The sequence below is a fragment of the Mustelus asterias genome, chromosome 22 (assembly GCF_964213995.1).
Source record: "Mustelus asterias chromosome 22, sMusAst1.hap1.1, whole genome shotgun sequence".
In the NCBI taxonomy this organism is placed as follows: Eukaryota; Metazoa; Chordata; class Chondrichthyes; order Carcharhiniformes; family Triakidae; genus Mustelus; species Mustelus asterias.
The window spans coordinates 42,023,916-42,038,122 of NC_135822.1; the positions used below are offsets into that span (position 1 = coordinate 42,023,916).

Consider the following 14,207-nt stretch of genomic DNA (forward strand, 5'->3'; position numbering starts at 1 on the left):
CGGTCACCAGTGGTGTGCCCCAGGGGTCTGTTCTGGGACCCTTGCTGTTTGTCATTTTCATAAATGACCTGGATGAGGAAGTAGAGGGATGGGTTGGTAAGTTTGCCGATGACACGAAGGTTGGTGGGGTTGTGGATAGTCTGGAGGGATGTCAGAAGTTACAGAGGGACATAGATAGGATGCAAGACTGGGCAGAGAAGTGGCAGATGGACTTCAACCAGATAAATGCTTAGTGGTCCATTTTGGCAGGTCAAATGGGATGAAGGAGTACAATATAAAGGGAAAGACTTTTAGTACTGTAGAGGATCAGAAGGACCTTGGGGTCCGGGTCCATAGGACTCTAAAATCGGCCCCGCAGGTGGAGGAGGTGGTTAAGAAGGCGTATGGTGTGCTGGCCTTTATCAATCGAGGGATTGGGGTTAGGAGTCCGGGGATAATGATGCAGCTGTATAAGACCCTCGTCAGACCCCACTTGGAGTACAGTGCTCAGTTCTGGTTGCCTCATTACAAGAAGGATGTGGAAAAGATTGAAAGGGTGCAGAGGAGATTTACAAGGATGTTGCCTGGATTGAGTGGCATGCCTTATGAGGATAGGCTGAGGGAGCTCGGTCTTTTCTCCTTGGAGAGACGTAGGATGAGAGGAGGCCTAATAGAGGTATATAAGATGTTGAGAGGCATAGATCGGGTGGACCCTCAGAGGCTTTTTCCCAGTGTAGAAATGGCTGCTACGAGAGGACACAGGTTTAAGGTGCTGGGGGGTTGGTACAGGGGAAATGTTAGGGGGAAGTTTTTCACACAGAGGGTGGTGGGCGAGTGGAATCGGCTGCCGTCAGTGGTGGTGGAGGCAAACTCAATAGGGTCTTTTAAGAGACTCCTGGATGAGTACATGGGACTTAATAGGATGGAGGGTTATAGGTAGGCCTAAAAGGTAGGGATATGTTCGGCACAACTTGTGGGGCTGAAGGGCCTGTTTTGTGCTGTAGTTTCTCTATATTTCTATGTATCCTCTGACAATTCTCTTCACTATCCGCAACTCCACCAATTTTTGTGTCGTCTGCGAACTTCCTAATCAGACCAGTTACATTTTTCTCCAAATCATTTATACATACTATGAGCAACAAAGGTCCCAGAACTGATCCCTGTGGAACACTGGTGTGTGTGTGTGTGTGTGTGTCTGTGCGAATGTGAGTCTGTGTGAATGCGTGTCTGTATGTGTGAGTGCGTGTCTGTGTGTGAGTGCGTGTCTGTGTGAATGTGAGTGCATCTGTGTGACTGCGTGTCTGTGTGAGTGCGTGTCTGTGTGAGTGCGTGTCTGTGTGTGAGTGCGTGTCTGTGTGAGTGCGTGTCTGTGTGAGTGCGTGTCTGTGTGAGTGCGTGTCTGTGTGTCAGTGCGTGTCTGTGTGAGTGCGTGTCTGTGTGAGTGCGTGTCTGTGTGAGTGCGTGTCTGTGAGAGTGCGTGTCTGTGTGAGTGCGTGTCTGTGTGAGTGCGTGTCTGTGTGAGTGCGTGTCTGTGTGAGTGCGTCTGTGTGAGTGCGTGTCTGTGAGACTGCGTGTCTGTGAGGGTGCGTGTCTGTGTGAGTGCGTGTCTGTGAGACTGCGTGTCTGTGAGGGTGCGTGTCTGTGTGAGTGCGTGTCTGTGAGACTGCGTGTCTGTGAGAGTGCGTGTCTGTGTGAGTGCGTGTCTGTGTGAGTGCGTGTCTGTGTGAGTGCGTGTCTGTGTGAGTGCGTGTCTGTGAGACTGCGTGTCTGTGAGAGTGCGTGTCTGTGTGAGTGCGTGTCTGTGTGAGTGCGTGTCTGTGTGAGTGCGTGTCTGTGTGAGTGCGTGTCTGTGAGAGTGCGTGTCTGTGTGAGTGCGTGTCTGTGAGAGTGCGTGTCTGTGAGAGTGCGTGTCTGTGTGAGTGCGTGTCTGTGAGAGTGCGTGTCTGTGTGAGTGCGTGTCTGTGAGAGTGCGTGTCTGTGTGAGTGCGTGTCTGTGAGAGTGCGTGTCTGTGAGAGTGCGTGTCTGTGCGAGTGCGTGTCTGTGCGAGTGCGTGTCTGTGCGAGTGCGTGTCTGTGTGAGTGCGTGTCTGTGAGAGTGCGTGTCTGTGTGAGTCCGTGTCTGTGAGAGTGCGTGTCTGTGTGAGTGCATGTCTGTGTGTGTGTGTGCGGGTTTATCTGTGTGACTGTGCGCACATGTCTGAAGTTTCTGTGTATGCGTGTGTATGAATGTACACCTGTGTGTGTCTGTGTGAATGTACACACAAATATGTCTGTGTGAATACACATGTATATGTCTGTATATATGTTTAAATTTGTCATTAAAGAAGTCCAACTGTAACGCTGCAAATTTCAGGGGCTGAATGTTTGGTGACAGTTACATCAGCATGAGAGATACATCAACGATTTCAGTGATGATGCCACATGTGACTGGAAGCTTGTTAGTTTATAATATACTCTAACAGTTATGTAACGCTGACTAAGATGCTCTTGTTATGTAGCAGTACATGCCATCCCTAAGCTCAACACACGTGTAAAGCAGAGCTTGGTACTTACATCTCTGTTTGTCATATTCCAGTATGGTCTCTCTCCGTATGATGTCACTTCCCACATGACAACCCCGTAACTCCAGACGTCGCTGGCTGAGGAGAACTTGCGATAAGCGATGGCTTCCGGAGCTGTCCAGCGGATCGGGATCTTTCCTCCCTAGGCATAAAATTTAACTCTTAGAAAAAGGTTTTTGGAAACTCAAAGCATTGGAAATAATTAAACATCAAACATTTGATTAATACCTGGAAAGGTATATGCAGGGCTCTGGGGAAAGAGCATGAGATTATAGAATCCTTATATATACTATAAGCCGGGATGGGATCAGAGGTGAGCTGGCAAAGTGGATACAAAACTGGCTCGGTCAAAGAAGACAGAGGGTAGCAGTGGAAGGGTGCGTTTCTGAATGGAGGGCTGTGACAAGTGGCGTTCCTCAGGGATCAGTGCTGGGACCTTTGCTGTTTGTAATATGTATAAATGATTTGGAGGAAAATGTAACTGGTTTGATTAGTAAGTTTGCGGATAACACAAAGGTTGGTGGATTTGCGGATAGCGATGAGGACCATCAGAGGATACAGCAGGATATAGATCAGTTGGAGACTTGGGCGGAGAGATGGCAGATGGAGTTTAATCTGGACAAATGTGAGGTAATGCATTTTGGAAGGTCTAATACAGATAGGAAATATACAGTAAATGGCAGAACCTTTAAGAGTATTGATAGGCAAGGGATCTGGGTGTACAGGTACACAGGTCACTGAAGGTGGCAATACTGGTGGAGAAGGTAGTCAAGAAGGCAAACAGCATGCTTGCCTTCATCGGCTGGGGCACTGAGTTTAAAAATTGGCAAGTCATGTTGCAGCTTTATAGAACCTTAGTTAGGCCGCACTTGGAATATAGTGTTCAATTCTCGTCGCCACACTACCAGAAGGATGTGGAGGCTTTGGAGAGGGTACAGAAAAGATTTACCAGGATGTTGCCTGATACGGAAGGCATTAGCTATGAGGAGAGGTTGGAGAAACTTGGGTTGTTCTCACTGGAACGACGGAGGTTGAGGGGCCACCTGATAGAAGTCTCCAAGATTATGAGAGGCATGGACAGAGTGGATAGTCAGAAGCTTTTTCCCAGGGTGGAAGAGTCAATTACTAGGAGGCACAGGTTTAAGGTGCGAGGGGCAAGGTTTAAAGGAGTTGTACAAGGCAGACTTTTTACACAGAGGGTGGTGGGTGCCTGGAATTCATTGCCGGGGGAGGTAGTGGAAGTGGATATGGTAGTGACTTTTAAGGGGCGTCTTGACAAATACATGAATAGGATGGGAATAGAGGGATATGGTCCCCAGAAGGGTAGGGGGTTTTAGTTAAGCCAGGCAGCATGGTCGGTGCAGGCTTGGAGGGCCGAAGGGCCTGTTCCTGTGCTGTAATTTTCTTTGTTCTTAGTAAGCAAACTGCTCCAACAGAGCAGTTTGCTTACCACCCCCCATCCTGGTAACCCCATGTATTTACCCCTCTAATCCCCCTAACCTACACATCCTGGGACACTAAGGGGCAATTTAGCATGGGCAATCCACCTAACTTACACATCTTTAGACTGTGGGAGGAAACCAGAGCACCCAGAGGAAACCCACGCAGACACGGGGAGAGCGTGCCAACTCCACACAGATGGTCACCTAAGGCTGGAATTGAACCTTGGGCTGTGAGGCAGCAGTGCTAACCACTATGCCACCATGCTGTCTAGATTAGAATTAATTGGATAGCTCCTTCAAAGAGCCAGCGCAAGCTCGATGGAACAAGTGACCTTGTCTGTGCTGCATGATTCAAGACTCTGTGAATATTATCCCGAATACCATGGAGTAGGAATTCACACAAAGTCTACACTTATAGGTGCAGTGGATTCGACTTTACACCCAGCTCCCAGACTGAGATTCCCTGCTACCCTCATGCCAGCATTCCTGATTTCAACCAAATTCCAGGGGACAGAACATTTTCAATAGAATTCTTGCCTATCTCAGGGAGACCAGCTGCAGGAGAGATCTATGCTGCAGGGTTTAGACACAGGGAACTCAGTGTAATCTGGATCACTGCTTCCAGGGCTGGTAAATGATAAACTGACAACACAGGCTGCCAGTAAAACTGTAATCACCTCGTGATCAGTCACATCCCCTTGGGAGACTCTTAAATCTAGCAATGGAGTACATTTCTTTTTCTTGGAGGGCCGAAGGGCCTGTTCTTGTGCTGTACTGTTCTTTGTTCTTCTTCTTCTTCTCAGTTGAGGCCAACTCTAATGTAAAGGGTAAAGTCGCCATAGTCCCAGATGATACAAGCTGCTCTCCCCCTCAAGGGGACTGATGGTGATTTAACCTGAGGGTCACGACACCTCAGGCGAGGGGCAAGGTTAAGGAGGCGGGGCCTTCATGGATAACCTCAGCCAGTATAGGAATTGAACCCGCGCTGTTGATGTTGCTCTGCATCATGAACCAGCCGCCCAAGCAACTGAGCTAAACTGACCCCAAATTTTATCACTCCCACAGTTACAATTATCCATTAACTCAGGGCAGATCAGGGACCTGGAGCTTTCTGGTCTGTATTGACTACATGGAATACAGACAGGAGGACAGAACACATAACATTAGAGATGATGCCAAGACTTTGTAATGCATTTGTCAGGCCTATGGAGAATATTCTATACCATTCTGAGAAAGACAATACAATAGAAAGGAAGAGCGTTTATATAACACCTTTCACAACCTCAGCTCATCCCATAATGCATCAGAGCCAATTGGGCACTTCAGAAGTGTAAGGTAAGTCGTCAATGACCATAGGCTTCTCCCCTCTTCATGAGGGATCTCAGCTGGTACGGGAATTGAACCCGAGGTTGATGTTGGCATCACTCTGCATCGCTAACCAGCTGTCCAGCCAACTGAGCTAAACTGACCCCAAGTGTTGAAGTTAGACTTGAACCCACAACCTTCTGCCTCAGTGCTGCCCAGTGAGTCACAGCTAACATCTCAGAAGAAGTAGCAGAAACATGGACACTGTTACATTCAAGATATAGCAGGGATGGGTGTAGCGAGAGAGCTGGGGATGAAAATGAATGAGTGCGTATGGGCTGAATCATTTTTAATCGCCATTTCTTTGATGTTTTCACACAGTTGAGATGAAGCGAAAGATGGATATCTTCCATTTGGTAATGTTTCCAAAAGCATAATGGAAGTGTGAAAGAGTATTATATTCACAGCAAAACCAGCGGAGAGGAACAAACAGATTGAGAACACTTGTAAAGGGGTTATCTTTCACTGAAAGTCATTTTAATAAATCATTTTAAAGAAGGTGGGGAGCTTACAATACTCCATCTCCAAGAAGAAACACGAAACAAATAAAATTCCTTAAATGTTGCATTCCATTGCCTCAGACTTCATCACTAAAACTCTCGTCTGCTTCTTATATGGAGCTCTTCAATGTGATATTCAGTTCATAGACTCTCGGCAATAAATCTTGTAGATGCTGGGATTTATTGAGCAAATCCCGAGGGATTGTTTTCCACTAATTTTTAGTCATATGTAGGATTTACTTGAGGAGTAAGGAATTTTGTGTAGCTTTTTTCAAACCCGCAATCATAGAACAACTTCCATGTGTTACGAGGATGTGCTTTTTTCTAAGAAAAAAACTTTCAATTTTTTTATTTTTTACTGCTGGTTGAAAAACAGTGAAATCCTCTGCAGGCAATGGAAATTGTCCAGACGGTTACAATATCCACCTTGTAACCCACCATGTGAGATGGAAAAAAAGGGCACTCAACCCACTGGAGAGTGTGAAAGACCCCATGTCCTTTATACACTGAACCTTCTCAAATGTTTCTGGGAGACATCAAAATGCAATTATCCAACCCACATGGACTAACAGAATTACTCTGGAATACATAGCCAGGAGGGTCATTTAAGGAACTATTTACTCGACCTGCACAGCGGGGTGGAAAACATTCCGCCCCAAAGCAATGCTGTACTGTAACAGACTGCTGAAGGTGTCTGCCCTCTCTATCTCTCTCTCAAAAGTATTATGCGTGGATTTTTTTTTCTATTCATTCGTGGAACATGGGTGTCGCTGGCTGGGCCGGCATTTATTGCCCATTCCTAGTTGCCCGAGGGCAATTGAGAGTCCACCACATTGCTGTGGCTCTGGAGTCACATGCAGGCCAGACCAGGTAAGAACGGCAGATTTCCTTTCCTAAAAGATATTAGTGAAACAGTTGGTTTTTCCGACAATGGCTTCATGGTCATCTAATCGAGATCATGGTCATCTTCATGGAGATCTAATAGAGGTGTACAAGATTATGAAGGGGATAGATAGGGTGAACGGTGGGAAGCTTTTTCCCAGATCAGAAGTGACGATCACGAGGGGTCACGGGTTCAAGGTGAGAGAGGCGAAGTATAACTCAGATATTAGAGGGATGTTTTTTATACAGAGGGTGGTGGGGGCCTGGAATGCGCTGCCAAGTAGGGTGGTGGAGGCAGACACGCTGACATCGTTTAAGACTTACCTGGATAGTCACATGAGCAGCCTGGGAATGGAGAGATACAAACGATTGGTCTAGTTGGACCAAGGAGCGGCACAGGCTTGGAGGGCCGAAGGGCCTGTTTCCTGTGCTGTACTGTTCTTTGTTCTTCTTTGTTCTTTGTCATCAGTAAATTCTTAATTTCAGATATTTTTTTATTGAATTCAAATTCCACCATCTGGCGAGATTCGAACCCAAGTCCCCAGGACATCAGCTGAGTTTCTGGATTAACAGTCCACCGATAATACCACTGGGCCATCACCTCCCCTTAAAGTAGCCATCCTCAGAAGGGAAATCTATTGCAAACTGAGTTCTTTTGGGAATAAAATTTGGAAATTGACACCCAGGGAGACAACTAAAGGAAATGCGATGTGGAATCTCTGCAGTGTGACCAGTCATGGAACAGTTCTGTCCACTCTTTGCTTCATCCACACCACGAGTATAAAAATCCTTAAGCCTATCGTTTTACTCTGCCATCAGCATTAGTGTGCGTGTGGGCCCACGGAATGTGTGATGTGTGGATGACGGTTTTGATTGACCTCATTTTTGTAAACCCAGGAAACAGTTTCAATAAACTGATCTTGTTCTTTGTTTAACCTCAGAAAACCCGTCTGACTAATTCCTTACAATCTGCAGGTGGGACGTCTGCAGCAAAGGCAAAGCACATCCTCTCTAAATTCACAAAACACCCTGTTACAGTCAGACCCGGAGAGGGAGAATAGCAGAGCCATTCTACTCCTCCCATGCTTGTAACACATGTCTTAAACTAAATTCATTCAGCTAATTCATTTTTTAAAGTGTCACAATTGCTGCTTTATAATTAACTAATTTCCCAGTAACAAAGGCCCACACAGCAATGGGATTAATTACTTTTTAATGAGTTTTTGTGATGCTGGTTTAAGCGTAACTGTTGGTCAGGGCACCAGGAAAACTCACCTGAGATTCTGTCATGCAATCTTGAGAAGGCAGACAGGAGATTAATTCAACATCTCAGGCAGCATGTTCGATAATGTTGCTCTCCCTCAGTACTGAGTGGCATGGTGGCACAGTGGTTAGCATTGCTGCCTCACAGCGCCAGGGACCCGGGTTCGATTCCCAGCTTGGGTCACTGTCTGTGTGGAGTTTGCACGTTCTCCCAGTGTCTGCGTGGGTTTCCTCCGGGTGCTCCGGTTTCCTCCCACAGTCTGAAAGACGTGTTGGTTTAGGTGCATTGGCCATGCTAAATTCTCCCTCAGTGTACCCGAACAGGCGTCGGAGTGTAGTGACTAGAGGATTTTCACAGTAACTTGACTGCAGTGTTAATGTAAGCCGACTTGTGACACTAATAAATAAACTTTAAAACTTAAAAATACTTTAAACTTATTGCACTCAAGTGTCAGCCTCGATTATATGCTCAAGTTCAGGAATTGAACTTAGAACCTTTACATTCTGGAAGAAGAGCGCTATTACTGAGCTAAGAGTGCCATCTAACAAAGATTTTATTTGGATGTTCAACTCTATGGTAATACAGCAAATGAACACAGGACACTGTGATAAAATATCCCGAGAAGGAATATGGAAGGATGGTCATAAATTTTGAGCAAGCACTGTTTGCATTAAAAGCCTTTGACAAATCTTCCTCTCTGGAGAACCTGGTGCTGATTTCAGCACACTGATGTTGGTTATATTGAAGACACAACACAGAAACAGACTGTTCAGTTCAACCAGCCCATATTGTCATTAACCCCACACAGCAGGAAAAAAAGCCAATACTGTAGAAACATTGAAACTAGAAACAGGAGGAGGCCGTTCGGCCCTTCGAGCCTGCTCCATCATTCATTATGATCATGGCTGATCATCCAATTCAATATCCCAATCCTCCCTTCCTCCCCAATACTCTTCATCATTCTTCCCACAACCTCCTCCTCTCCAATTTAACCTTGAAGGTTGACTTGCAGCCTCACTCAGTAACCTGGAAGTGGATTTCATAACCTCATAAATCTCGGTGTTCAGCATGTTTTCCTGGCCCGATGGGTAAGCTTTGCTCTTACCCATCCCTGGCCCGATGTACTAAACTGCTTCTATTTAATCTCATATGGGCACTTCCCAACTCTTGACCCCGGGAAATAATCTGCTTCGGTCTACCCCACAGAAATTTGTTCCATAGCGTCCGTGATCTGCCTTGTTCTAAGAAAGGTACCTGATGAGGTGATTGCTGCCTCTCTCCTTATTACTGGGCTCTTGTTAACAGAAGAATAATGATTTCCATAACACTTTATTTTACTTTTTAACAAAAGGAATCCATGCCCGAGGGAGTTAAGGCAAGTTTTAAAAGCAAATTGCATCATCCGAAATCCAGTTCTTTCTTACAAGTTGAACATTTTTGATTTAATCTAGACTGGGACTTGAAGTGTGCACATTTGGAAATCACTCCAAGACTAGTTTCAGACGAACCACATCTGCTCCACCTCAGGTCTGGCTGATTGTATTTTATTTCCATCCTCCAATCCTGCTGTTAAGTTTCAAGTGTTTTTACAATTTCTTTACACATGACTAAGCTTCAATCATGATCTATTCCATTTCCAAAAGCCCTCAGTGTGAAAACAGATATTTTAACTGCTCCCTGACACTGTCCAGAAGGACACTTAAACTTATTAGTGATTTACTGACCATAAGGAAATAATCTTTCCCAAATTTTCTGCTCAAACCTTTCACTGTCGGAACACACTAAATACAATTCTAATGTTTAAATTTCTTGTCATAAAATCTCCTCTCATTCGTGGGTTTCATCCTAGTTGTGTCTTCCCCGTGGCTCTAATATCATTTCTACACCACTAGGGTCAAACATGGTCCAATCCAAATCTCCTACAGATGTCATAGCACTTCCTCACCACTGTCTATTTGTCCACACTGAACTGCATTTGCCACCTACCCCCCATGCCCTATTCTGTTTCTGTTCTCCTGCATTCATCCTCACTTTGTTGCTGTGCCAATTCTATTGCTTTCATTGAAGAAATGGATATTATTTTCTCTGCATCTGTGGACAATGCATTTACATTTGTGAATAGGTGTTTCCATTGAAACAAAAATGGGATGAAATGTAAAAGTATCTGCTGCCTCACTATTAACCATTTTACTTTGATCATAAAGCCTTCATCCAGCACAAGGAGCCAAGGCCCAGTATAGTCTTGTGTCAACAATTTTTAACCATGAACTTTCACAAGGATTCAGGCACAGATAGAATGAATAATGACATTGGTATAGGATTACAAAATTCTCACACTAACTTTACTAAAACACCCTCCAAAATGGCAGGAATATGAATAGCTCACTGAAAGCTGATAAAGAGGTAAACAACATAATGTAGGACTTACAAATGTAAAATAATGTCACCTCTTTTAATTCAGTTACACCATCATTTTTTAAATATCCCACAGAAGCTAAATCCTCCCAATCATATAATCATAGAATCCCAACAGTGTACAAGAGGCCATCATGTCTGCACTGACTCTCTGACAGAGTATCTTACCCAGACCCTCTCCCCACTCTATCCCTCTGTGCCCCCACACATTTACCATGGCTAATCCCCCTAACCTACATATCTTGGGACACTAAGGGGCAATTTAAGCATGGTCAATCAACTTAACGTGCACATCTTTGGAGTGTGGGAGGAAATCAGAGCACCTGGAGGAAACCCACGCAGATACGGGGAGAACGTAAAGACTCCACACAGTTGCCCAAGGCAGGAATTGAATGTGGGTCCTTGGCACTGTGCCATCATGCCACCCTAATTCACATGACAGCTGGCCGATCTTTAACCTATGAGACCAAAGGTTTACGCATCCAGTTGCCTGATGATATCCACAAAGTCACATCTTCCACACAGTCCCCACCCTTGCCCTTTAACCTCTTTACTTTAGCCTGTAGAAAAAGAAAGCGGTCTCTTTTATCCAAGCATCCTGTCTTTAACTAAACAGCAGAAAACTACCCTCCTGCTGTCCACTTTAACTCAACCAGGAGAACAAATGGTGACTGAGTCTCCCAGCGATACTCACAAGCTTTGCTCTTACCCATCCCTGGCTGATCCCTCTCGTCTCTGTTCACACCTGGAGTGCTATTCGGATAACCAGGGGAAAAGAGACAAGTTATGACACATTGGCCAACCTCCTGGTTGTACAGTGAGAAACAAAGGGAGGTGTGACTTCTTGTACCCCTCCATTCATCTTGGCAATCAGGGATTGGTCAGTCCCGACATGACCACTGATCCAAGCTGGTGTCACCCCCTCATGGGCAGAGTCCCTATGAACTGATTCAAAATGTCCCTTTTTTTTTGACTGTTACAAAACTCCCAAAGATATCTAGCATTCCACGTTGGATAAACGTTACTCGGATGCTTTCCTTCACACTGTTTCAAGGTTCCTCACTCACTTGCCCGTAATGATGGACCAGAAGATGCCTCGGCTGAATGTTTGGATAAGAGTCATAGGCCGGAATTTTACCAGCATGCCACCCCGATTCGGAGGCAGGCTCGGCTCGGAGAACGGCACTCTCCACTGGCTTCGGGCGGGATCATACGAACCTCAGGCGAACACGCCGGTAAATTTCCGCCCATAGAGTCATAGAGGTTTACAACATGGATACAGGCCCTTCGGCCCAATTTGTCCATGCTGCCCCTTTTTAACCACTAAGCTCATCCCAATTGCCCACCTATGCTAGGTATTTGCACCACTGGAATGCTTTTGATAAGAACAGATCCCATCCCCAACTTCTGACAATTACATGTTTTTGGTCATTTTATTCCCTATATCCCATCTAAGGAATGCAGCACATGTGACATTCCATATTAATTCCTGCTTACACAAGTTTTCTTTACTGTTTCGCACCCCCTTAACCCTCGTGTTCCCACAAAGATCAAGCTTGCAAATTCAACAGTGGTCAATTTACCAAAAGATATCTCTCACTTACATCCTCATAACACAAAGGCACAACTGTAGTCACCATGAGCAGCTGAAAACTGACTAGGTATATCGCCGTTTCAATCCATATTTAGAATTTAGACCAGGAAAAACCGAGACACTGTTTTAAAGTTATATATCCGATGCGGATTTTTAATATAAAGCCCGGTGTCCGTATTGTTAATGAAAACTGCCAGTATAAACTTGTCACGGTGTAACCGCATTCTCTGAAACAGCATCTTTACAACTTTGGACGATTCAACAAATGGAGATTTGCAATGACAATAAAACCGAGAGATATGAATAATATCACAATGGAGAATACGTCAGATGCTGCAGTTATTATTAAATCTAACAACACAATTTTATTCAGACTAAGAACAAAGTAATGTCAGTATCACCAGCTGCAATAATGTGAGATTGTGTTTTTTTTCCAATTTCCTTTGCAAAGGCGATTCAATTATAGCTCACACACCAAACACTGCCCAAATCCATCCGATAACTTCATCAGAGGGAGGTCATGCCGAACCAATTTGAATGAATTTATTGAGATGGTGACGAGGTGTGTAGATGAGGGTAGTGCAGTTGATGTAGTTTATATAGATTTCAGCAAAGCCTTTGACAATGTCTCAGATGGGAGACTTGTAAAGAAGGTAAATTCATGGGAAATGGAGGGGGGGGGGCAACTACAACACTGCAATGTTGCAGTGGCACTTCAACAGATGTTAGGCTCTAATTTGCATATGAAAATGGACATTCCAATGTGGACCCTGGTAGCTATTTTCCCACCTGTACAGCACCAATATGGTAGACAGCCCAATCTGGCTTGAAATTAACTTGTACTTCCTGTTTGCCGCATTGGAGGCAAAGTTCCCATCCCAAAAGATGGGTGCAATGCCACAGAATTTCTCAGCCTATAGTCAATCAGTTTTTGAAAAGGAAGGTGAAAAGAGATAATGGAGAAAAGTCTGGAAAGTTAGATTAGGGCAAACTGCTCAAAATGAAGAACAATATCTTGCACAAGATGTGAGGGGCTGAATAACAAAGAAAAGTACAGCACAGGAACAGGCCCTTCGGCCCTCCAAGCCTGCACCGATCATGATGCCCTAACTAAACTACAAAAAAATCCTTCTGCCCTTACTCAGTCTGTATCCCTCTATTCCCTCCCTATTCATAGAACAGTACAGCACAGTACAGGCCCTTCGGCCCACGATGTTGTGCCGAACCTTTTCCGAAACCAAGATCAAGCTGTCCCACTCCCTATCATTCTAGTGTGCTTCATGCACACATCCAAATGCTTCTTAAATGTTGCTAATGTGCCTGCTTCCACCACCTCCTCTGGCAGTGCGTTCCTGACACGCACCACTCTCTGTGTGAAAAACTTTACCCGCACATTTCACTTAAACTTTCCTCCACTCACCTTGAACCTGTGCCCCTTGTAATTGACACTGCCACCCTTGGAAAATGCCTCTGACTATCTACCCTGTCTGTGCCTCTCATAATTTTGTAGACTTCTATCAGGTCTCCTCTCAGCCTCTGTCTTTCCAGTGAAAACAATTCTAGTTTATTCAACCTCTCCTCATGGCCAACACTCTCAAGACCAGGCAATATCCTGGTGAATCTTCTTTGCACTCTCTCCAAAGTTTTCACATCCTTCTAGTAGTGTGATGACCAGAGCTGCACACAATACTCCAAATGCAGCCTAACCAAGGTTTTATATAGCTGCAACATGATTTCCCAACTCTTGTATTCAATGCCCCAGCTAATGAAGGCAAGCATTCCATATGCTTTCTTAACAACCTTGGCCAGCTGTGTTGCCAGTTTTAGGGAAGTGTGGACCAGCACGCCCATATCCCTCTGTATGTTAATGTTCCTAAGGGTTCTGCCACTTACGGTATAATTCACACCTAAACTTGATTTTCCAAAATGCGTCACCTCACATTTGTCCGGATTAAACTCCATCTGCCATTTCTGTGCCCAAGCCTTTAATCGATCTATATCCTGCTGTATCCTCTGACAATCACCAGTACTATAAGCAACTCCACCAATCTTTGTATCATCTACAAACTTACTAATCATAGAACCCTACAGTGTAGGAGGAGGTCATTTGGCCCATCGAGCCTGCACTGACCACAATCCCACGCAGGCCCTATCCCCATAGAAACATAGAAAAACTACAGCACAAACAGGCCCTTCGGCCCCACA

The 14,207-nt window shown here is 45.0% G+C and overlaps 1 protein-coding gene across 1 annotated transcript in view; it reads right to left on the reverse strand.

Annotated features, from left to right (window-relative positions):
• LOC144509693 (ephrin type-A receptor 8-like) overlaps window positions 1–14,207 on the reverse strand; it is a 147,992-nt gene that overhangs the window by 53,916 nt on the left and 79,869 nt on the right. Inside the window, exon 9 of the mRNA XM_078238476.1 lies at window positions 2,533–2,682. Within this exon, the coding sequence (XP_078094602.1) occupies window positions 2,533–2,682 (150 nt within the window). The remainder of the gene's footprint in view (window positions 1–2,532; window positions 2,683–14,207) is intronic.